At 58.1% G+C, this 21,643-nt stretch overlaps 1 protein-coding gene across 1 annotated transcript; it reads right to left on the reverse strand.

The window, feature by feature from the left end:
* Positions 1–2,430: 2,430 nt before the first annotated feature.
* Positions 2,431–11,066, reverse strand: LG11H9orf152 (linkage group 11 C9orf152 homolog). The gene is made up of 2 exons (XM_048511407.1): positions 10,679–11,066; positions 2,431–3,222 (listed from the first exon to the last, which is right to left on the reverse strand). Exons 1-2 carry the CDS (start codon positions 11,049–11,051, stop codon positions 2,657–2,659), a joined length of 939 nt encoding a protein of 312 aa, XP_048367364.1. The 5' UTR covers positions 11,052–11,066; the 3' UTR covers positions 2,431–2,656.
* Positions 11,067–21,643: the final 10,577 nt, after the last annotated feature.

A 21,643-nucleotide genomic window follows, 5' to 3' on the forward strand; every position in this document is an offset into this window, starting at 1 on the left:
TAACACAGAAAAGCAAATGTAGTTTCTTATGTGCATCTGAGAAAATTATGAGGAAAAATAGATGTAATCTATTTAAATATGTAGTACATTCATTCTTGGAAATGACAGTAAAACAAATGTAATCTGAATGCCTCATTTTTAAAATACAAAATCGTCATAAATATTTTGTATGAGTTAATCACCCTTGTTAATAGTGTTCTAAAAATGGCATCACATGTTGCCAGTTCAGTTAATTAAATGGTGTAAACCTCAGTTATTCAAGACGTGAATAGCTTCAGAAATCCTGGTTCCGTTGTTTAGAAGCATAAGGCAATTGAATTCCAGTTCCTAACAACGAGCAATTTATAGAAAAGTAGAATTTCAATATCCTGAAGAAATACATTTTAATAATTGCTCCTATATCTGGAAAGGATCTAATTGGAGTTTTTCCAAGGGCTATTTGCCTATAAGGGTCCAGAAATCCCAGATTAATAACCATATCAGAATTGCTCAGTTGCAACAGACCAAAGGTACAAGTAGATTAACATCTTGTTTTCAACAGCAGCCAGATAGATTATAACAACCAAACAACAATAATCTGCTGCTCTTTATAATATTTGTAGTCATATAAACTCTTGTTTAGGTAAACTTCTGTGCAATAAATCAAGAGACCATATTTGTTTGTATAGTCCAAACAAATTTTACTCAGTTACCCCTGAACAAGGTGTTTGGTAAATAATGAGAGCTAGTTCACACAGTTAGTTTTCACTTCTTCAGGACAAGCTCGGTCCAAGAGGCAACACAGGCCAGGGTCCAGAAACTCACATGCTGCCTTCTTTGCAGAAAATTGCCAGAGGGAATGCAACTTGAACACTTTCCCCCCAGTCCTTTGAGCACAGGGTCCAAGGAGTGGAGCCCTCCTCTCTTTTGCTTTTCCATCTGGAAGAAGAAAAGTCCCTTCCCTCTGAAATACAGAAAAGGGGCTGCAGTCGACACCACACAGATTGGGATATACACCGATTCAATTGCAGCAGTTCCAGTGGTGGGATCCAAAAATTTTAGTAACAGGTTCCCATGGTGGTGGATTCAAACAGTGTCGTAGCGCCAATGGGACTGGGCAAGGCACGGCGGGGGCGGGCATTCCGGGGGCGGGGCATTAATAATTTCTCTGTTACTGTAAAAAAACTCTTACTGTAAAAAAAATGTTCCTAATTTCCAGCTGGTATCTTTCTGTCCATAATTTAAACTCACTATAGCAAGTCCCATCGTCTACTGCCAACAGAAACAACTAGTTCTCCTCTAATTGACTGCCTGTCAAATACTTAATACTTTCAAAGACTTAATTTTGTTTCTAGAAATCAAGAAGGATACTTTCCTTAAACAAGGAACTTTACCATATTTCTATAACATGTTTTTAAAACAGCCCAACAGGGAGAATTATCTCCCATTTCTACCTTCGCTAACCAGCCACATAGGAAGCAACAGGACTTTATGATTTTTGGACCGAATGGAATTTCTAACGGAAAAGCGGACCCAATTAGTAACCCCCTCTCGGCACACACAAATAATTAGTAACCCACTCTCGGGAACGGGTGAGAACCTGCTGGATCCCACCTCTGAGCAGTTCCCATGATCACAGTGGGCTGCAAACAGTCTCTTGGCTCCCTAATGCTACACTTGTGGCTGGAACATCAGTTACTTGCACAGGGGGAGGGTGGCAGATATCTGGCTTTGTGCATTAGGGTTGCCAATCACCAGGAGAGGCCTGGAGCTCTCCCAAATTTACAAGTGACCACCAGACGACGAGGATCAGTTCCCTTGGAGAAAATGGCTGTTTTGGAGGGTGGACTGAAGCATTATATCCTGCTGAGGTCCCATCCCCAAACCTCACCTTTTCAGGCTCCGCCCCCAAATCTCCAGGAATGTCCTGACCAAAAATTGGCAACCCTATTCTCCTTTCTGACTCTTTAAAACTTTTATTCAGTTTAACTTAAAATAAAAGACAACATGCGATATACATGAACTAGTGCATAATGTCTCGCATTTTAACATAGTGACATACAAATGAATATACATACAATACTAATAATAACATCACATTCAATACACTCGCCCTAGCCCAGGGGTAGGGAACCTGCGGCTCTCCAGATGTTCAGGAACTACAATTCCCATCAGCCTCTGTCAGCATGGCCAATTGGCCATGCTGGTAGAAGACTGATGGGGTATGGATTCCTAATTTTATCTGAGGAGAACCCCTTTAATTCTAGGGTAGGAACCTCTTGACTCTCAGATGTTCAGAACTACAATTCCATCAACCTCTGTCAGCATGGCCAATTAGCCCATGCTGGTAAGAAATGGGAATTGACAATTCAGGCTATCTGGAAAACTTTACCAGGATCTACCTTTAACTTTCTGTAAATTCAATTGCTGAGCTTCGCCTTGCAGTTGCCTCAAGAGGTTTAATTTTTCTCCTTTTTGAACTCTACTATTTCACATATTTCAACATTGATACTATTTGCAATGGTCCTCCTAAGGTGATAAAATATTAACTTAGGGGTACATTGTGAAATCGACAAATCCATTCACCTCTTAAAAACGTTAAATTCATTTAAAAATATAGAAATAAAAATGTAAAAAACTAATATAAGCAGATAATCAGCTATTTTCTGAAACGTTCTCATGGCGAAACATATAACCCGAGTCGTCTTGCAGCTTCAGAAATCCTGGGTGTTTTTTTCTGAGGGAAAGGGTAGTAGGCTAGCTTACTGGCTGCTGCTGGGGCCAGCTTGGAGACTGATATTTCTGAGCGTGTCCGCACTGGTGAAGTCATTGACGTCATAGGCGCCTCTGTGCACCCAGCTGGGATGGAGCTCTTGGTCTTTTCGGCAGGGCTTGAATTTCCCTGTTTACTGACCGGCTCAATGGATTGTTCACTTCCTGTTAATAATTCCTCGCTTGAGGTTGTGCTTTCCTCCTGCGATGGCGTTTCACTGTCGGCATAAATCTGTCTGTTTGCGTTTTGGGCAACCTCCCAAGGGGCTTTGCTGTGCTCTCCTTCTACAAGACGGTGGATCCCCAGATGGATACGCCAGGGTGAACTCTCTTGCATGTTACCACTGCAAGGCAATCCGAGGCTGACCTCCCTGATGGGAATGGGTTCTTTAAACGCTTTGGTTTTCCTCATCTTTTTGTTTACCAGGACGGTGCTGACCACGGGTCCCTCAGGAACCATCTCATGCTCACCTGTGAAGACAGTGCATGTTTCCGTGTTATTACGAACAGCAACAGCGCCCAGTTAATGGGGTAGAATCAATTTCCCAGCTATTGAGTTGCTAAAATATTAGGAAGACTCAAGAATCCCTGGCCCAAAAATGATCAGGCTGGCCTCGACGAGGGGCAGGGCCTTTTCAGCCCTGGCCCCTACCTGGTGGAACAGGCTCCCTAGGGAGATCAGGGCCCCTGCGGGACTTACAGAGTTTCCGCAGGGCCTGCAAGACGGACCCGTTCCGCCAGGCGTTTGGCCAGCCTGGTTAAAAATACATCTACCGTGTTATCTGGCCTCCCGTGGGCACAAGGGGGGGGAGGGGGGGTAGCCAGACGCCGTCCACATTTTTTAATGGGTTCTGTTTTTATGTAATTGGTATTTAAATTATGTTTCAATGTATGTTTTAACCTGTTGTGAACCGCCCTGAGCCCTCAGGGGGAGGGCGGTATATAAAACTAATAATAAATAAATAAATAAAATCTTAATTTTTAGAAAACAGCAATCACACAGACCTGTTCAGACACACTAGTGAAGAAAAAGTGGAAAGTTTTACGCATTCCCCAAAAAATAAGCTGTCCCCACAGCTAATTAGCTTGCATCCACACACGGACAATTCCCTACTGTGAGTTCATTCTTGTAATTTTCTCCCCCTAATTGCTGCCATTCCCCATGCCATTGCAGAGTGTTCTTTTAATGGATTGTAGGCATGTATTGTTTCAAGCTTACACAGCCGGACTCACCTGGCTGCTGGAGGTTTTCCGGGCTGTGTGCCCATGTTCTGGTAGTTTTTGCTCCTAATGTTTCACTCGCATCTGTGGCTGACATCTCCAAAGGCACGTCATGGTGAGACCGTGACATGCCTCTGAAGATGCCAGCCATAGATGCAAGCAAAACGTTGGAGCAAAAGCTATTAGACCAGTGGTGGCGAACCTATGGCATGGGTGCCAGAGGTGGCACTCAGAGCCCTCTCTGTGGGCATGCGCAAACAGAGTTGCCCCCCTCCCCCACACGTCTAGGCTGGCCTGGGCCGCTGGGATCGATTATTAGCATTAAACCTAAAACCTAGTTTTGGGGAAGCAGTGTAGGTAACCCTGTTAAGTGCTGTTAAACCCCACTGATTTTCATGCAAAGAACTAAATCACAATCCTTTACCTGGGAGTAAGCTCAATTTGCAGTCAATGGGGCTTGCTTCTGAGTAAACCCTCCTAGGGTCATGATTCACCCTTTGGAAGAGTTGCATGGTTGCTTCAAAGCAAAGCCACCGACTACCACCAAACTTACTCCCGAGTAACGCACGCCTTGGAGCCAACCGTTTTTTCTAAACTAAAACCTCAGTATTCATGTTAAATGGCCGTGTGGGCACTTTGCAATAAATAAGTGGGTTTTGGGTTGCAGTTTGGGCACTCGGTCTCAAAAAGGTTCACCACCACTATATTAGACCATGGCCAGACAGCCCAGAAAAACCACAACAGCGGACTGTAGGCGTATCCCTATGGTGTTATACTTATGTACCTAGAACCATTTCTTTTTCAAGCCCAGTGGCAGCATGAAGAGTAGGGATGGCAGGCATGTGGCGACAGGGAGGAGAAAAGTCATAGATGTCCCTTTTGGAGATAATCTGACAACTCTTGATTTAGGGCAACTATGCATCCCCAGCTGCCTCGTTACAAGAGCTGGCCTGCCATTAGTTCGACCCAAAATGGGAAGAATCCTTGGATCAGATTATTCTCCTCAAGGAAGAATGAAAAGGGATCAAAGCAATATGTCCTTTTAAATATTTTATTTAATGAACAATTACATTCGACTAACAGTTTTGAGAGTGGAGCCTGGAAAAAGTGGGGTTTGGGGAGGGGAGGGACCTCAGAATTGTATCATTCCATAGGGCTCACCTTCCAAAGCAGCCATGATCTCCTGATGAACAGTCTAGACATCAGCTGTAAAGGCAGGAGATACCCAGGCCTCACCTGCAGGTTGGCAACCCTAGCTTTTGAAAGCCCCCAGTTCAACTGTCATACGTCCCATAAACTGGATGATGAAAGAACAGCTATTGCAATATAATTTAGTAATAGAAGCTTTGTAGAGATCTCATGGTAACCGATAGTGCATCCGTGCTGTCTCTATTCCCTTTCTCGTTTGTAAGTTGAAAAAAATCTAATTTCCAAATCCTACCGTGTTTCCCCGAAAATAAGACAGTGTCTTATATTAATTTTTGCTCCCAAATATGCGCTATGTCTTATTTTCAGGAGATGTCTTATTTTTCTGTGTTCTGTTCATCGGGCATGCTTCCAAACAAAAACTTTCCTACGTCTTACTTTTGGGGGATGCCTTAAGTTTCGCACTGCAGCAAAACTTCTATTATGTCTTGTTTCCAGGGGATGTCTTATATTCAGGGAAACAGGGTATTTAGGCTACCTTGAAATGCTTCAGTTATCCTGGAAATCTCCGACAGAAGAGAGTCTTAAGTATAACAAGTGCTACATTCAAGTTGCTCTGGTCATGCTTCTTTGCCCTGTAACCTTTCTCACAATAATTTGCCAGCTTCAGTTTTTATCTGTTCAGTTAGCTACGTTTCCTGGGTCTAATTCCAAAAGGGGAAAAAAACATTTGCTCCTTGGCAGGCCTGTGCCATTAAAGGTAATAGCTATATTGCATCCAAGCAGAGCGCTGTTACGTTCTCAGCATTGTGCCCACAACTTTCTTTTTTGTATTAGGAAGAAATTGAAAGGGAAATCTCGAGGCAGCCGGTCAAACAAGACCATCAATCAGATGGGGTTGATAAAGCCTTTTCGAATAGTCCTGTTTGGCCACAATATGAAATCATACCTGCTGAAGCGTTGTGGTCAAACTTACTGGTTGTCTCCTCACATTACTCTGTTACTTAGACAAAATGGAAAGATACTTTCCCTTAGTTCTTACACTCTCTCTTTCCTACTTCTCACTTCTTCATGAGGACCCCCCATGAGTCTACCTTGTATTGAATGAGACCATCAGCCCCATCACAGTCACTGTTGTGTACTCAGTGTGAAACTGGCTGTCCAGAGTCTCAGTCTGATGTCTTTCATATCACATACTGCTGGATCCTTTAACTAGAGATGTCGGAGATTGAACCTGGGCCCTTCTGCATGCCAGGCAGATTCTCTGCCACTCAGCCACAGCCAGAGGTGGGATCCAGCAGGTTCTCACAGGTTCCCGAGAGTAGGTTACTAATTATTTGTGTGTGCCGAGAGGGGGTTACTAATTGGTGATTTTGCCACGTTTTTGTCTTAGTTACGCCCCTCCTCCGCTCCTCAGCAGTAGCGCACAGAACTTGAAGCAGTCTAGCAGGAGGTGCGTGGCAGCCTGCGTTTTTGCGTGCATTCATTTCCCACCCAAGGACCGGCGCAGCGGCTGCGTCCTTGCCACAGCCTCGCCCAGCAATGCCCCGCCCCCGGAATGCCTGGCCACGCCCCCATCATGCCCCGCCCAGCCCCATTGGCGCTACGCCACTGTTTGAATCCCACCACCGTGGGAACCTGTTACTAAAATTTTTGGATCCCACCACTGGTCTTGCAACAGCCTCAGGCAGCAGACTTGGGAAGGCGCAAAGGGAGGCAGAGTGGGACACAGAGCCAACTTGTGAAGCACATCATGTTTGAGGTTTTATTTGGTATGTTTTAAATGGTGCTGTTTTAGAATTAGAATTTGTAAATTACCCTAGTCCTGGATCATCCAGGCTAGTCCAGAGGATAAGCAGGGCTGGGCCTGGTTAGTATTTTGACTGGAAGCCGAGGCAGTCCAGAGTTGTGATACTGAGGCTGGCAATAGTGAGCCACCTCTGAATGTCTCTTGCCTTGAAAACTCCACACGGTCTCCGTAGATCAGATGAGACTTGATGGCAAAAAAGCCACCTTGATCTATATAAATATTTCCGTTAGTAAAATAAAACAAAGATATTCTTCTGTGCATGCCTCTCTGACATGAATGAGAACTGTGTGAGAGCACTCTTCCACTTGTTTTTGTAGGGGTTGTGCACAGTGGTGGGATCAAAAAAATTAGTAACAGGTTCCCATGGTGGTGGGATTCAAACTGTGGCGTAGCGCCAATGGGGCAGGGCGGGGCATGACGGGGGCGTGGCCGGGCATTCCAGGGGCAGGGCATTCCTGGGCGGGGCTGTGGCAAGGGCGCAGCCGCTGCACCGGTCCTTGGGTGGGAAACAAATGCACACAGGCGCAGGCTGCCACGCACGCCTGTGCACCTCCTGCTAGACTGCTTCAAGTTCTGCGCGCTACTGCTGAGAGGAGGGGCATAACTAAGGCCAAAATCACGTGGCAAAATCACCAATTAGTAACCCCCTCTCGGCACACACAAATAATTAGTCACCTACTCTCGGGAACCTGTGAGAACCTGCTGGATCCCACCTCTGGTTGTGCAGGAGAAGTGGATTGTATCCCATGTTATTTACTGAAATGTGCCATGTGGATTTTCTAGCACAGGCGTTCAGTTGGCTACGCTCACCCCCTCTCTTTTTCCTCCCCACAATGTAATCCTGTCTGTTGGCGTCTCTCTTGGATTTTTGTACTCATGTCTGCCTGCATCAAAACTGGAACTGAACTGGAGTCTCCCAGGACCATGTATACAACAAGCCTTCCCATTTTATGTGTGCACCAAAAGGTTATCATGAGACAGTTTTCTTTCATGCCTTTGACTGGGCACCTCCAATCAAATAGGGCACAGGTGTCAAACTCATGGCCTTCCAGATGTTATGGACTACAGTTCCCATCATCCCCTGCCAGCATCTCTAAACATCTTTGCTCGCAAAATCAGATTTGGATTTGTAAGCCAACTGGGACCATTATAGGGAAAGGTGCATATACTTTTTAATACATAAATTAGGCAGAAGAATAGGGAGCAATCAGAAGACCTGAATAGCAAATTGCCTACTAAAACCAGTATCTGAGGCCTCTCATTTTAAATAACCGATGTATCTGCAAATATTAAAAGCGGGGATTCTCAAACTTGCCAAATGAAACTCTCCGCAAACAGTATTCTACAACATTCAGCCGCTAATCGTTATAAAATGATGGATGAGAGCAACTGTGGTTAAACAATGAATCAATTAAAAAGTCCCAGGTCCAATATTGATAATATTTCCATTGTGGGTTGATTGCTGACCTTGTGAACTGGGTTTTTTTAGAATCAGCTTCCACACCTTGCTGGTAATATCTTACTGTCCTGTGTTACAGGAACCACCGAGTGAGCTCTGGTGACAGAGTAGGGATTCAGAATTGGGGTTCCCAAATAAGATTACCAATTCTGGGTTGTGAAATACCTCATAATGCCATGGAGTCCACCCTCCCAAACATTCATTTTCTCCAGGAAAACTGATCTTGACTGTCTGACGGTCAACTGTAATAGCAGGAGTTCTCCAGGTACCACCTGGAGGCTGGGAACCAGAGGTGGGATCCAGCAGGTTCTCACCAGTTCCCGAGAGTGGGTTCCTAATTATTTGTGTGTGCCGAGAGGGGGTTACTAATTGGGTCCGCTTTTCCATCTCCACGCCCTCGCCTCCCCGAGAGGCATCCTGCCTTTGAACGTGAAAATTCCACATAGCAATTGCAACTAATAATGTAACTCCCTGAACTGGCTTAATCACTTTCAGGCACTGCAATTCATTGATTCGCAGCCTTTCGTACCTTTTATCTCACCAGACTCACCAGGTTTGCCTAAGTACGCCTCTGCCCCCTTTGCTGAGGGGCGGGGGGGGGGGGGGGGGGGCAAGGGAACCTGTTACTAAATTTTTTGGATCCCACCACTGCTGGGAACCCTAGGTACTACAGTGGGTGCTGAATGAGTTCCAGGCCTGTAAAGGCTGAAGAACATTAAGGCACTTCTCCTTTAACTCTTCTGAAAGGGCTTTACATTATATGATGAACCTGCACATGTTCTACCTCTTTGATCTTGCTTTTTCTCAGGCTAACGTTACAGGGTTACTTTAGGGAGGCTTGTGATGACATAGATTGATATCCAGTGGACCAAAGCAATGCATTCTGTCCTAGTTAGATATTAAATTGTGGGCTCTAGCATGGCTATACATTCTGTTTCCATGTGGATGCCTTTCCTTGTACACAGGGTTGCTGATGGGAATTGTAGTCCACAATGGGAATTGGAGTCCATGGACATTTATGGACTAGAATTGGACACCCCTGCCTTGGAGTCTGTCCTCCAAAGGAGCCATTTTTGTCAGAGGAACTGACCTGGAGACCAGACGAAATTCCAGGAGATTGCCAGCACCTTAATTGAAACTTCAGAGTGAACCCCAGTGACAAAATGAGTTATTAAAACAGTCCCCCGTGCTTTGAACGTGTTGGGAGTTAGTTTTTAGATAAAGACCCATCCTGTCAGTAGAACAAACACTAAAAACAATTTAGGAACTATGGAATGTTAATAATTTGTAATGCGGACAGAACTATCAGTAAACTCTGGGTTTGCAGAACCCAAAGAAAACGAACATTTGCCTTCAGGAAAAAGCCGTCAAGGAGTGAAGTAACTTATCAACCGAATCAACTATGGATGAAAAATTAATGGGAGCACAGCTATCCAAATCCATGTTTGTTTACTGCATTAATACTCTTCTTTTGTTCCATCATAGATCTTTGTGTGGGCATGTATGGCATTTCCAGGAGGTCTTTCTATCCAAGCACGGACCCCTTAGCTTCCACCAGGTTGCCATCCAACCGTGCCCAGCAATCTTTATTTGTAAAGGAGTCCCAGCATATGGTGTGAAGGTTACATGTGGCAGAGAAGTGCGTTTTATTCAGGTGGGATAGGACAGCTCTCTCTAGGAATACTGTGTAAGACACCTTGAGTTCCACAGAAAGAAGGTAGGAAAAAATTGTAATAAGTAAGTCCTACAGGGCAAACAGGGGCTTACTCCCAACTAAATAGGCTAAATTTTGCAACCTTAAACTTTCCCAGAGCCTGTTCTTCCACAACCCCAGCCTCAAATTCTTTTATCAATACACATTGCTTTGTAAATGATACGATCTTATTTTCTTCTGTGTGTCTCACTTTCTGGAATCCAGACAATTGTTCCCCATAACTAATAGCCTTGGTCCGGAGAAAACCAGACATACCTGTTGAAACGGCTGGGACGAATTTTTTTCCGGGAGCGTGCTACAGCAAGACCCAACATTTAATACGTACTTTACAGAGCACATTTATTTTAAAACTTATTCGTTCCTTGCCACAAACATAAAAGAACTTAAAAAAAAACATTTGACTTTCTGGTTTACTAGTTAACCGTCCAAACTTCAATCAGCGATATGCAATACTTTCAACTTTCTTTTCAGGTCGACCTGTTTTTCAGTCCCTATTGCCTAACGACGTTTCAGATTAAAAACATTTGGAATGAGTTTTCAGGACCCCTGGTTTTCGAAGTCTGGTTGGAAAACGTACCTGTTTTAAACACAATAATGTGAGTCTGCAGCTTTTGCTTCTGTTTGAGGGAGCCGTACTGCTCTTCGAGTAAACTTACGTCCATCTTGGTTGGCTGCCCAGAACGATCTGAGGCCGGCTGGTTTGCCGGATGAGTCACCAAGAAAAAACCACTCATATATTTGTAAGCCTTCACCATCTGCTCCCATAAGAAAGACAGAAACAGGCAGAGACAAGGCATTTCTCTCATTCTGCTTGCCTCCAAACAAAGACTGTCGGCCACATCTGAACAGGTTACAAGCAACGAGGCTCTCTGGCATTGATCAGACTCTCTTCTGTACCTGGTGGGGAGCTGCCAAATTTGATCGGATGCCAACTTTTTCTTTAAACACATGCAATGTGTTCTGAACTGAACCTCTGAATGCCGGCTGAAATGACAAGAACTGTTCAACTGGAACCGGTGTTGACTTAAGGCCAAACCTCTGAACTCTTGCCAAAAGCCACAGAGAAACACAAAAGCTCATTTGCCACCACCAGCTGCACCAAGGACAGGGAGATGCTGGTTTCAGGAGCGATTGTGGTGTTTAAAGTGACACTGTTCTGCATACACTGGGTCTCATTTGTTTCACTTTGACCATGATTAATTCCCCCACCCCCACCCCCACTTTGTTTTATAAGGTGTTATTATTGTGGCCGATTGGCTTGTAATTCATTTGCTTCTTGGCTTTTCCAATGAAGATTTTTATTGCTATTTCTCCCTTTCTGTATATTAAACTGGATGGCAGAAAAACAATGCAGAGTGTATAGAGTCACACATAGAAGAAGAAGAAGAAGAGTTTGGATTTATATCCCCCTTTCTCTCCTGCAGGAGACTCAAAGGGGCTTACAATCTCCTTGCCCTTCCCCCCTCACAACAAACACCCTGTGAGGTGGGTGGGGCTGAGAGAGCTCCGAAGAACTGGGACTAGCCCAAGGTCACCCAGCTGGCGTGTGTGGGAGTGTACAGGCTAATCTGAATTCCCCAGATAAGCCTCCACAGCTCAGGCGGCAGAGCGGGGAATCAAACCCGGTTCCTCCAGATTAGATACACGAGCTCTTAACCTCCTACGCCACTGCTGCTCCTGAATGTCACTAGTTTGCTTCAGTGTTTCAGCTGTGGCAGTGGCGGGAGGGGGGGGGATTATTGCAGATTTGCAGTGATTTCATCCTGGTCCTAGAATAGATCATTGCTGAGAATTATTCCCAGAATGCTGTTTGATCTTCATTCACATTACAATAAAGAAAAACATGTAGGAAAAGCAATGATGGAAGAAAAGAAGGGTATAGAGCCAGTGTGGTGTAGTGGTTAAGAGCAGGTGCATGCTGATCTGGAGAACCGGGTTTGATTCCCCGCTCTGTCACTTGAGCTGTGGAGGCTTATCTGGTGAACCAGATCAGCTTATGCACTCCAATACATGCCAGTTGGGTGACCTAGGGCTAGTCACAGTTCTTTGGATCTCTCTCAGCCCCACTCACCTCACAGGGGTTTTTTTGGGGGGGGGAGGGAGATTGTAATCCCCTTTGAGTCTCCTTACAGGAGAGAAAGGAGGGATAGGAATCCAAACACTTCTTCTTCTTTGTTGAGCAGAATCTCTCAAGACAGGGAGATTTTCAAGGAACACCCGTCTAAATCTTGAGAAAGGTAACTTCTATGATATGGATGATTAAAAAACCATCAGTAGTAGAGTCAGTGGAGAAGAAAAGCGTGGTCTCCTGATATTCCAAGGTTAGACCTTTGTTACAGAATGTAAGAAAAAGGAAAATTTATTTTTGCATCTCCGCCATAAACTGCACGCCGGACTGAAGAATGCTCCATCAGACAAAGAACATCAGAATGGAACTATACCTGTATAACTGCCCAGAGTTTTTGAAATACAGTATTCAAATACATGAATCGCCTTCCTAAAGAGATTACAATCCAGGAAGGAATCTGCCACAAGTATTTTAAAAGCATAAATTGGCTCAGACAGAGGAATTAAAGTAAGCAACAGACTAACACAAATACTTTCTTTCTTTTGAACTGTTTGTGTGTCTAAACTTTAAAGCAGTAGGAGAGCCAAGAGAAACTGTGAGAGATCCTTGCAATCCTTTTAAGGAGGAGGTGGGAATCAAAATTATACACTTCACCTTCTGAAATGTGACCAATACAAGTTTATCTTCTGAATAACCCCAACAGGAGTATATTAATGCTTGCTTTTTTTAAAAAAAATGTGAATGCTACTTTGGCCTCTGTTATCCAATCCTCTTTCCATTAAACGACTAGAAGGGCTAAAACATTCTCACCAAGACTCAGCGAAACCTGGCCCCTATTCTGAACAGCAACTCACGTAACCGCTCTGCAGCTGTCTGATTCATAAAAATACTGTTTTTATGTCAGAAGGAGGCATTTATGATTTTGAGATTGTTGGGTAGGTTAATGGAACTGCTGCTATAGCCTCATCAAAAGGCACAGCGCAAAGGCCAGAGTTTGTGTTGGACCGCTTCTAATCAATACGTCAACATTAATTTTGAAGTGGGGATTGATAAGACTCACATGTGCCATGAAAAGATCAAGTCAATCTGTTGTTATTGTAAGACAGCCTCTAGCTTATATTCTTATCTAAATCACAGTATAATACTATTGAGCATTTAACTCTGCGCCAAAGGACACAGTGGTCAAACTAAAAACCTGCAGTATGGACATCCAGTCCTGGGACAAGCTGGATATTTACTTAAAGTGCAGCCTTTACAAGCAGAAGATCATCGTACCAAGAAAATGTATAGAAATATCCAGTGTTGGGTCTTGGGTTATACCCCCGAAGATGTCCCAGAATTGCAACTGATTTCCAGATAACAGAGATCGGTTTCCCTAGTGGAAATAATGGCTTTGGAGCGTAGACTGAAGAAGAAGAAGAAGAAGAAGAAGAAGAAGAAGAAGAAGAAGAAGAAGAAGAAGAAGAAGAAGAAGAAGAAGAAGAAGAAGAAGAAGAAGAAGAAGAGGAGTTTGGATTTATATCCCCCCTTTCTCTCCCGTTGGAGACTCAAAGGGGCTTACAATCTCCTTGCCCTTCCCCCCTCACAACAAACACCCTGTGAGACGAGGTGGGAGCTAGAAATCGAGCTCAAAGCTGTGACTAGCCCATAGGAGTCACCCCAGCTAGGCGTGTGTATATTGGGAGTGCACTGAGCTGAAATCTGAATTCCCCAGAGAAGCCTCCACAACTCAAGCGGCAGAGCTGGGAATCAAACCCGGTTCCTCCAGATCAGAGTGCACCTGCTCTTAGCCACTGCTCTTAGCCACTACGCCACTGCTGCTCCTTTAGGGCAGCGTTCCCCAACCTTTTGGAGCCTGTGGACATATTTGCAATTCTGGCACAGCATGGCGGGCGCAGTCACAAAATGGCTGCCAAGGAGGTGGGCAGCCACAAAATGATTGCCACAGCTTAGCCTCAGTAGCAGAGTATAGATCCTTGTGCTGGGGTGGGGGGGGGGGGAGGGGAGGGAAGCAGCTGCTTTAAAATCTACACAGTCAGTCAAATCTCCAATAGTCAACCTGATGTCTTGCTGAGCAAAAGCCCTACTTGGCCCATCCACTTTATAAAAACTCGTGGCACGTGCCGTGGCGCCAATAGACATCACAGTGTGGACCCCTGCCACATGGCATTAATGATTATACTCATCTGAGCTCCCTCCCCTCACCAAAACCTGCCTCCCCAGGCTCTACTTCCCAAATCACCAGGAATTTCTCAGTCCAGAATTGGCAACTGGAGTTGCATCATCAGAATAGTTCGCAAATCCACCAAGAGGCTTCTTTTCCTTAACTAAGGCCCGGACACGCAGAATAATGCATTTTCAAACCACTTTCACAACTGTTTGCAAGTGGATTTTGCTATTCCGCACAGCTTCAAAGAGCACTGAAAGCAGTTTGAAAGTGCAGAATGAGCCTCAGTCTTAGCTCCACCAGCCCTTGAAACACACAAGTACAGTTCTTCCATTGCTGCATTTCTGCAAGAGAGGCCCAAGCTAGACCTGGTGGGTTTCAATGTGACAAGAACCTTCAAGCGTAGAATAAAAAGCAATTGTAGAGTAGCAGTTCTTGAACGGTGGGCCACGGCACGGCCTTTGAAAGCAACATGGTCTTTTGGGTGGCATTACTGGTATATCAAGAAAAATATTTTAATAATGGCTATTAGAGACCAGGCCTTTTTTTATGCTGGCACCCCAGTTGTGGAACCTGTGAGGTGTAGTGGTTTGAGCGCCGGACTAGGAGCTGGGAGACCCAGGCTTGAACTTGCTGAGTGACCTGAGGTCACATTCAAACTAAAGTTTTGTCAGTCACACATTCATCCTGAAACCACCTCACAGGGCTGTTGTGACGATAAAATGAAGGAGCGGAAAACAACGTAAGCTACTTTGGGTCCCACTGGGGAGAAAGGTAACATATTAAGCAGTTAAATATACCGATTCCTCAGGCAAATTTGCCAAGTGCAGTGCAACTATTATTTTTTGTCACAGCCAGGTGACATCTGTTCTTTTTGACTGAGCACTTAAGAATAATTGATTTTAACTGGCTCTAAGTATCTTCTGGGGTATTCTAATCTGTTTTTATGCTACTTTCCTGGTTTAGCCTTTTTTGTTGCCAGTTTTTAATTTTTTAAACCATATTTGCAAGCTACTCTGAATGCTACCTATCTATAGCAGTTTTATTCCAACAATTCTCTCGGGGACTCAGGCTACAGAAATCTCCCCTGCAGTGTTGACTTTTGACTAGTTTAAGCTGTGTAGTGATTACGGTCTGAGGACTGGGTTCAAACCCATTCTGAAGCTCACCCAGTCCCCTCAGCCTAATTCTCTGAATAGAAAACAGGTAGCAGTTTTGCCCTGGATTTATTCCAACATAAACCTTTGTGGATTAGAACAATGATGGCAAACCTTTTGGGCTTGGTGTGTCAAAACTTCGGAAAACGCCAAACTTAACTCTACTGTCACCCCCCCCCCCCCCCCCCCCCCCCCCCACCCCCCCCCCCCCCCACCCCCCCCCCCCCCCACCCCCCCCCCCCCCCACCCCCCCCCCCCCCCACCCCCCCCCCCCCCCACCCCCCCCCCCCCCCACCCCCCCCCCCCCCCACCCCCCCCCCCCCCCACCCCCCCCCCCCCCCACCCCCCCCCCCCCCCACCCCCCCCCCCCCCCACCCCCCCCCCCCCCCACCCCCCCCCCCCCCCACCCCCCCCCCCCCCCACCCCCCCCCCCCCCCACCCCCCCCCCCCCCCACCCCCCCCCCCCCCCACCCCCCCCCCCCCCCACCCCCCCCCCCCCCCACCCCCCCCCCCCCCCACCCCCCCCCCCCCCCACCCCCCCCCCCCCCCACCCCCCCCCCCCCCCACCCCCCCCCCCCCCCACCCCCCCCCCCCCCCACCCCCCCCCCCCCCCACCCCCCCCCCCCCCCACCCCCCCCCCCCCCCACCCCCCCCCCCCCCCACCCCCCCCCCCCCCCACCCCCCCCCCCCCCCACCCCCCCCCCCCCCCACCCCCCCCCCCCCCCACCCCCCCCCCCCCCCACCCCCCCCCCCCCCCACCCCCCCCCCCCCCCACCCCCCCCCCCCCCCACCCCCCCCCCCCCCCACCCCCCCCCCCCCCCACCCCCCCCCCCCCCCACCCCCCCCCCCCCCCACCCCCCCCCCCCCCCACCCCCCCCCCCCCCCACCCCCCCCCCCCCCCACCCCCCCCCCCCCCCACCCCCCCCCCCCCCCACCCCCCCCCCCCCCCACCCCCCCCCCCCCCCACCCCCCCCCCCCCCCACCCCCCCCCCCCCCCACCCCCCCCCCCCCCCACCCCCCCCCCCCCCCACCCCCCCCCCCCCCCACCCCCCCCCCCCCCCACCCCCCCCCCCCCCCACCCCCCCCCCCCCCCACCCCCCCCCCCCCCCACCCCCCCCCCCCCCCACCCCCCCCCCCCCCCACCCCCCCCCCCCCCCACCCCCCCCCCCCCCCACCCCCCCCCCCCCCCACCCCCCCCCCCCCCCACCCCCCCCCCCCCCCACCCCCCCCCCCCCCCACCCCCCCCCCCCCCCACCCCCCCCCCCCCCCACCCCCCCCCCCCCCCACCCCCCCCCCCCCCCACCCCCCCCCCCCCCCACCCCCCCCCCCCCCCACCCCCCCCCCCCCCCACCCCCCCCCCCCCCCACCCCCCCCCCCCCCCACCCCCCCCCCCCCCCACCCCCCCCCCCCCCCACCCCCCCCCCCCCCCACCCCCCCCCCCCCCCACCCCCCCCCCCCCCCACCCCCCCCCCCCCCCACCCCCCCCCCCCCCCACCCCCCCCCCCCCCCACCCCCCCCCCCCCCCACCCCCCCCCCCCCCCACCCCCCCCCCCCCCCACCCCCCCCCCCCCCCACCCCCCCCCCCCCCCACCCCCCCCCCCCCCCACCCCCCCCCCCCCCCACCCCCCCCCCCCCCCACCCCCCCCCCCCCCCACCCCCCCCCCCCCCCACCCCCCCCCCCCCCCACCCCCCCCCCCCCCCACCCCCCCCCCCCCCCACCCCCCCCCCCCCCCACCCCCCCCCCCCCCCACCCCCCCCCCCCCCCACCCCCCCCCCCCCCCACCCCCCCCCCCCCCCACCCCCCCCCCCCCCCACCCCCCCCCCCCCCCACCCCCCCCCCCCCCCACCCCCCCCCCCCCCCACCCCCCCCCCCCCCCACCCCCCCCCCCCCCCACCCCCCCCCCCCCCCACCCCCCCCCCCCCCCACCCCCCCCCCCCCCCACCCCCCCCCCCCCCCACCCCCCCCCCCCCCCACCCCCCCCCCCCCCCACCCCCCCCCCCCCCCACCCCCCCCCCCCCCCACCCCCCCCCCCCCCCACCCCCCCCCCCCCCCACCCCCCCCCCCCCCCACCCCCCCCCCCCCCCACCCCCCCCCCCCCCCACCCCCCCCCCCCCCCACCCCCCCCCCCCCCCACCCCCCCCCCCCCCCACCCCCCCCCCCCCCCACCCCCCCCCCCCCCCACCCCCCCCCCCCCCCACCCCCCCCCCCCCCCACCCCCCCCCCCCCCCACCCCCCCCCCCCCCCACCCCCCCCCCCCCCCACCCCCCCCCCCCCCCACCCCCCCCCCCCCCCACCCCCCCCCCCCCCCACCCCCCCCCCCCCCCACCCCCCCCCCCCCCCACCCCCCCCCCCCCCCACCCCCCCCCCCCCCCACCCCCCCCCCCCCCCACCCCCCCCCCCCCCCACCCCCCCCCCCCCCCACCCCCCCCCCCCCCCACCCCCCCCCCCCCCCACCCCCCCCCCCCCCCACCCCCCCCCCCCCCCACCCCCCCCCCCCCCCACCCCCCCCCCCCCCCACCCCCCCCCCCCCCCACCCCCCCCCCCCCCCACCCCCCCCCCCCCCCACCCCCCCCCCCCCCCACCCCCCCCCCCCCCCACCCCCCCCCCCCCCCACCCCCCCCCCCCCCCACCCCCCCCCCCCCCCACCCCCCCCCCCCCCCACCCCCCCCCCCCCCCACCCCCCCCCCCCCCCACCCCCCCCCCCCCCCACCCCCCCCCCCCCCCACCCCCCCCCCCCCCCACCCCCCCCCCCCCCCACCCCCCCCCCCCCCCACCCCCCCCCCCCCCCACCCCCCCCCCCCCCCACCCCCCCCCCCCCCCACCCCCCCCCCCCCCCACCCCCCCCCCCCCCCACCCCCCCCCCCCCCCACCCCCCCCCCCCCCCACCCCCCCCCCCCCCCACCCCCCCCCCCCCCCACCCCCCCCCCCCCCCACCCCCCCCCCCCCCCACCCCCCCCCCCCCCCACCCCCCCCCCCCCCCACCCCCCCCCCCCCCCACCCCCCCCCCCCCCCACCCCCCCCCCCCCCCACCCCCCCCCCCCCCCACCCCCCCCCCCCCCCACCCCCCCCCCCCCCCACCCCCCCCCCCCCCCACCCCCCCCCCCCCCCACCCCCCCCCCCCCCCACCCCCCCCCCCCCCCACCCCCCCCCCCCCCCACCCCCCCCCCCCCCCACCCCCCCCCCCCCCCACCCCCCCCCCCCCCCACCCCCCCCCCCCCCCACCCCCCCCCCCCCCCACCCCCCCCCCCCCCCACCCCCCCCCCCCCCCACCCCCCCCCCCCCCCACCCCCCCCCCCCCCCACCCCCCCCCCCCCCCACCCCCCCCCCCCCCCACCCCCCCCCCCCCCCACCCCCCCCCCCCCCCACCCCCCCCCCCCCCCACCCCCCCCCCCCCCCACCCCCCCCCCCCCCCACCCCCCCCCCCCCCCACCCCCCCCCCCCCCCACCCCCCCCCCCCCCCACCCCCCCCCCCCCCCACCCCCCCCCCCCCCCACCCCCCCCCCCCCCCACCCCCCCCCCCCCCCACCCCCCCCCCCCCCCACCCCCCCCCCCCCCCACCCCCCCCCCCCCCCACCCCCCCCCCCCCCCACCCCCCCCCCCCCCCACCCCCCCCCCCCCCCACCCCCCCCCCCCCCCACCCCCCCCCCCCCCCACCCCCCCCCCCCCCCACCCCCCCCCCCCCCCACCCCCCCCCCCCCCCACCCCCCCCCCCCCCCACCCCCCCCCCCCCCCACCCCCCCCCCCCCCCACCCCCCCCCCCCCCCACCCCCCCCCCCCCCCACCCCCCCCCCCCCCCACCCCCCCCCCCCCCCACCCCCCCCCCCCCCCACCCCCCCCCCCCCCCACCCCCCCCCCCCCCCACCCCCCCCCCCCCCCACCCCCCCCCCCCCCCACCCCCCCCCCCCCCCACCCCCCCCCCCCCCCACCCCCCCCCCCCCCCACCCCCCCCCCCCCCCACCCCCCCCCCCCCCCACCCCCCCCCCCCCCCACCCCCCCCCCCCCCCACCCCCCCCCCCCCCCACCCCCCCCCCCCCCCACCCCCCCCCCCCCCCACCCCCCCCCCCCCCCACCCCCCCCCCCCCCCACCCCCCCCCCCCCCCACCCCCCCCCCCCCCCACCCCCCCCCCCCCCCACCCCCCCCCCCCCCCACCCCCCCCCCCCCCCACCCCCCCCCCCCCCCACCCCCCCCCCCCCCCACCCCCCCCCCCCCCCACCCCCCCCCCCCCCCACCCCCCCCCCCCCCCACCCCCCCCCCCCCCCACCCCCCCCCCCCCCCACCCCCCCCCCCCCCCACCCCCCCCCCCCCCCACCCCCCCCCCCCCCCACCCCCCCCCCCCCCCACCCCCCCCCCCCCCCACCCCCCCCCCCCCCCACCCCCCCCCCCCCCCACCCCCCCCCCCCCCCACCCCCCCCCCCCCCCACCCCCCCCCCCCCCCACCCCCCCCCCCCCCCACCCCCCCCCCCCCCCACCCCCCCCCCCCCCCACCCCCCCCCCCCCCCACCCCCCCCCCCCCCCACCCCCCCCCCCCCCCACCCCCCCCCCCCCCCACCCCCCCCCCCCCCCACCCCCCCCCCCCCCCACCCCCCCCCCCCCCCACCCCCCCCCCCCCCCACCCCCCCCCCCCCCCACCCCCCCCCCCCCCCACCCCCCCCCCCCCCCACCCCCCCCCCCCCCCACCCCCCCCCCCCCCCACCCCCCCCCCCCCCCACCCCCCCCCCCCCCCACCCCCCCCCCCCCCCACCCCCCCCCCCCCCCACCCCCCCCCCCCCCCACCCCCCCCCCCCCCCACCCCCCCCCCCCCCCACCCCCCCCCCCCCCCACCCCCCCCCCCCCCCACCCCCCCCCCCCCCCACCCCCCCCCCCCCCCACCCCCCCCCCCCCCCACCCCCCCCCCCCCCCACCCCCCCCCCCCCCCACCCCCCCCCCCCCCCACCCCCCCCCCCCCCCACCCCCCCCCCCCCCCACCCCCCCCCCCCCCCACCCCCCCCCCCCCCCACCCCCCCCCCCCCCCACCCCCCCCCCCCCCCACCCCCCCCCCCCCCCACCCCCCCCCCCCCCCACCCCCCCCCCCCCCCACCCCCCCCCCCCCCCACCCCCCCCCCCCCCCACCCCCCCCCCCCCCCACCCCCCCCCCCCCCCACCCCCCCCCCCCCCCACCCCCCCCCCCCCCCACCCCCCCCCCCCCCCACCCCCCCCCCCCCCCACCCCCCCCCCCCCCCACCCCCCCCCCCCCCCACCCCCCCCCCCCCCCACCCCCCCCCCCCCCCACCCCCCCCCCCCCCCACCCCCCCCCCCCCCCACCCCCCCCCCCCCCCACCCCCCCCCCCCCCCACCCCCCCCCCCCCCCACCCCCCCCCCCCCCCACCCCCCCCCCCCCCCACCCCCCCCCCCCCCCACCCCCCCCCCCCCCCACCCCCCCCCCCCCCCACCCCCCCCCCCCCCCACCCCCCCCCCCCCCCACCCCCCCCCCCCCCCACCCCCCCCCCCCCCCACCCCCCCCCCCCCCCACCCCCCCCCCCCCCCACCCCCCCCCCCCCCCACCCCCCCCCCCCCCCACCCCCCCCCCCCCCCACCCCCCCCCCCCCCCACCCCCCCCCCCCCCCACCCCCCCCCCCCCCCACCCCCCCCCCCCCCCACCCCCCCCCCCCCCCACCCCCCCCCCCCCCCACCCCCCCCCCCCCCCACCCCCCCCCCCCCCCACCCCCCCCCCCCCCCACCCCCCCCCCCCCCCACCCCCCCCCCCCCCCACCCCCCCCCCCCCCCACCCCCCCCCCCCCCCACCCCCCCCCCCCCCCACCCCCCCCCCCCCCCACCCCCCCCCCCCCCCACCCCCCCCCCCCCCCACCCCCCCCCCCCCCCACCCCCCCCCCCCCCCACCCCCCCCCCCCCCCACCCCCCCCCCCCCCCACCCCCCCCCCCCCCCACCCCCCCCCCCCCCCACCCCCCCCCCCCCCCACCCCCCCCCCCCCCCACCCCCCCCCCCCCCCACCCCCCCCCCCCCCCACCCCCCCCCCCCCCCACCCCCCCCCCCCCCCACCCCCCCCCCCCCCCACCCCCCCCCCCCCCCACCCCCCCCCCCCCCCACCCCCCCCCCCCCCCACCCCCCCCCCCCCCCACCCCCCCCCCCCCCCACCCCCCCCCCCCCCCA

Source organism: Sphaerodactylus townsendi, linkage group LG11, assembly GCF_021028975.2.
Source record: "Sphaerodactylus townsendi isolate TG3544 linkage group LG11, MPM_Stown_v2.3, whole genome shotgun sequence".
Classification (NCBI taxonomy): domain Eukaryota; kingdom Metazoa; phylum Chordata; class Lepidosauria; order Squamata; family Sphaerodactylidae; genus Sphaerodactylus; species Sphaerodactylus townsendi.

Excerpts from the sequence above, each read along its gene's own strand:
- LG11H9orf152 (XM_048511407.1), bottom strand. The coding sequence starts at position 11,051 with ATGTGTTTAAAGAAAAAGTTGGCATCCGATCAAATTTGGCAGCTCCCC. Across the intron at positions 3,223-10,678 it reads CATTATTGTGTTTAAAACAG|GTGAGCATGAGATGGTTCCT; the intron begins GTACGTTTTCCA and ends CTGTCTTCACAG.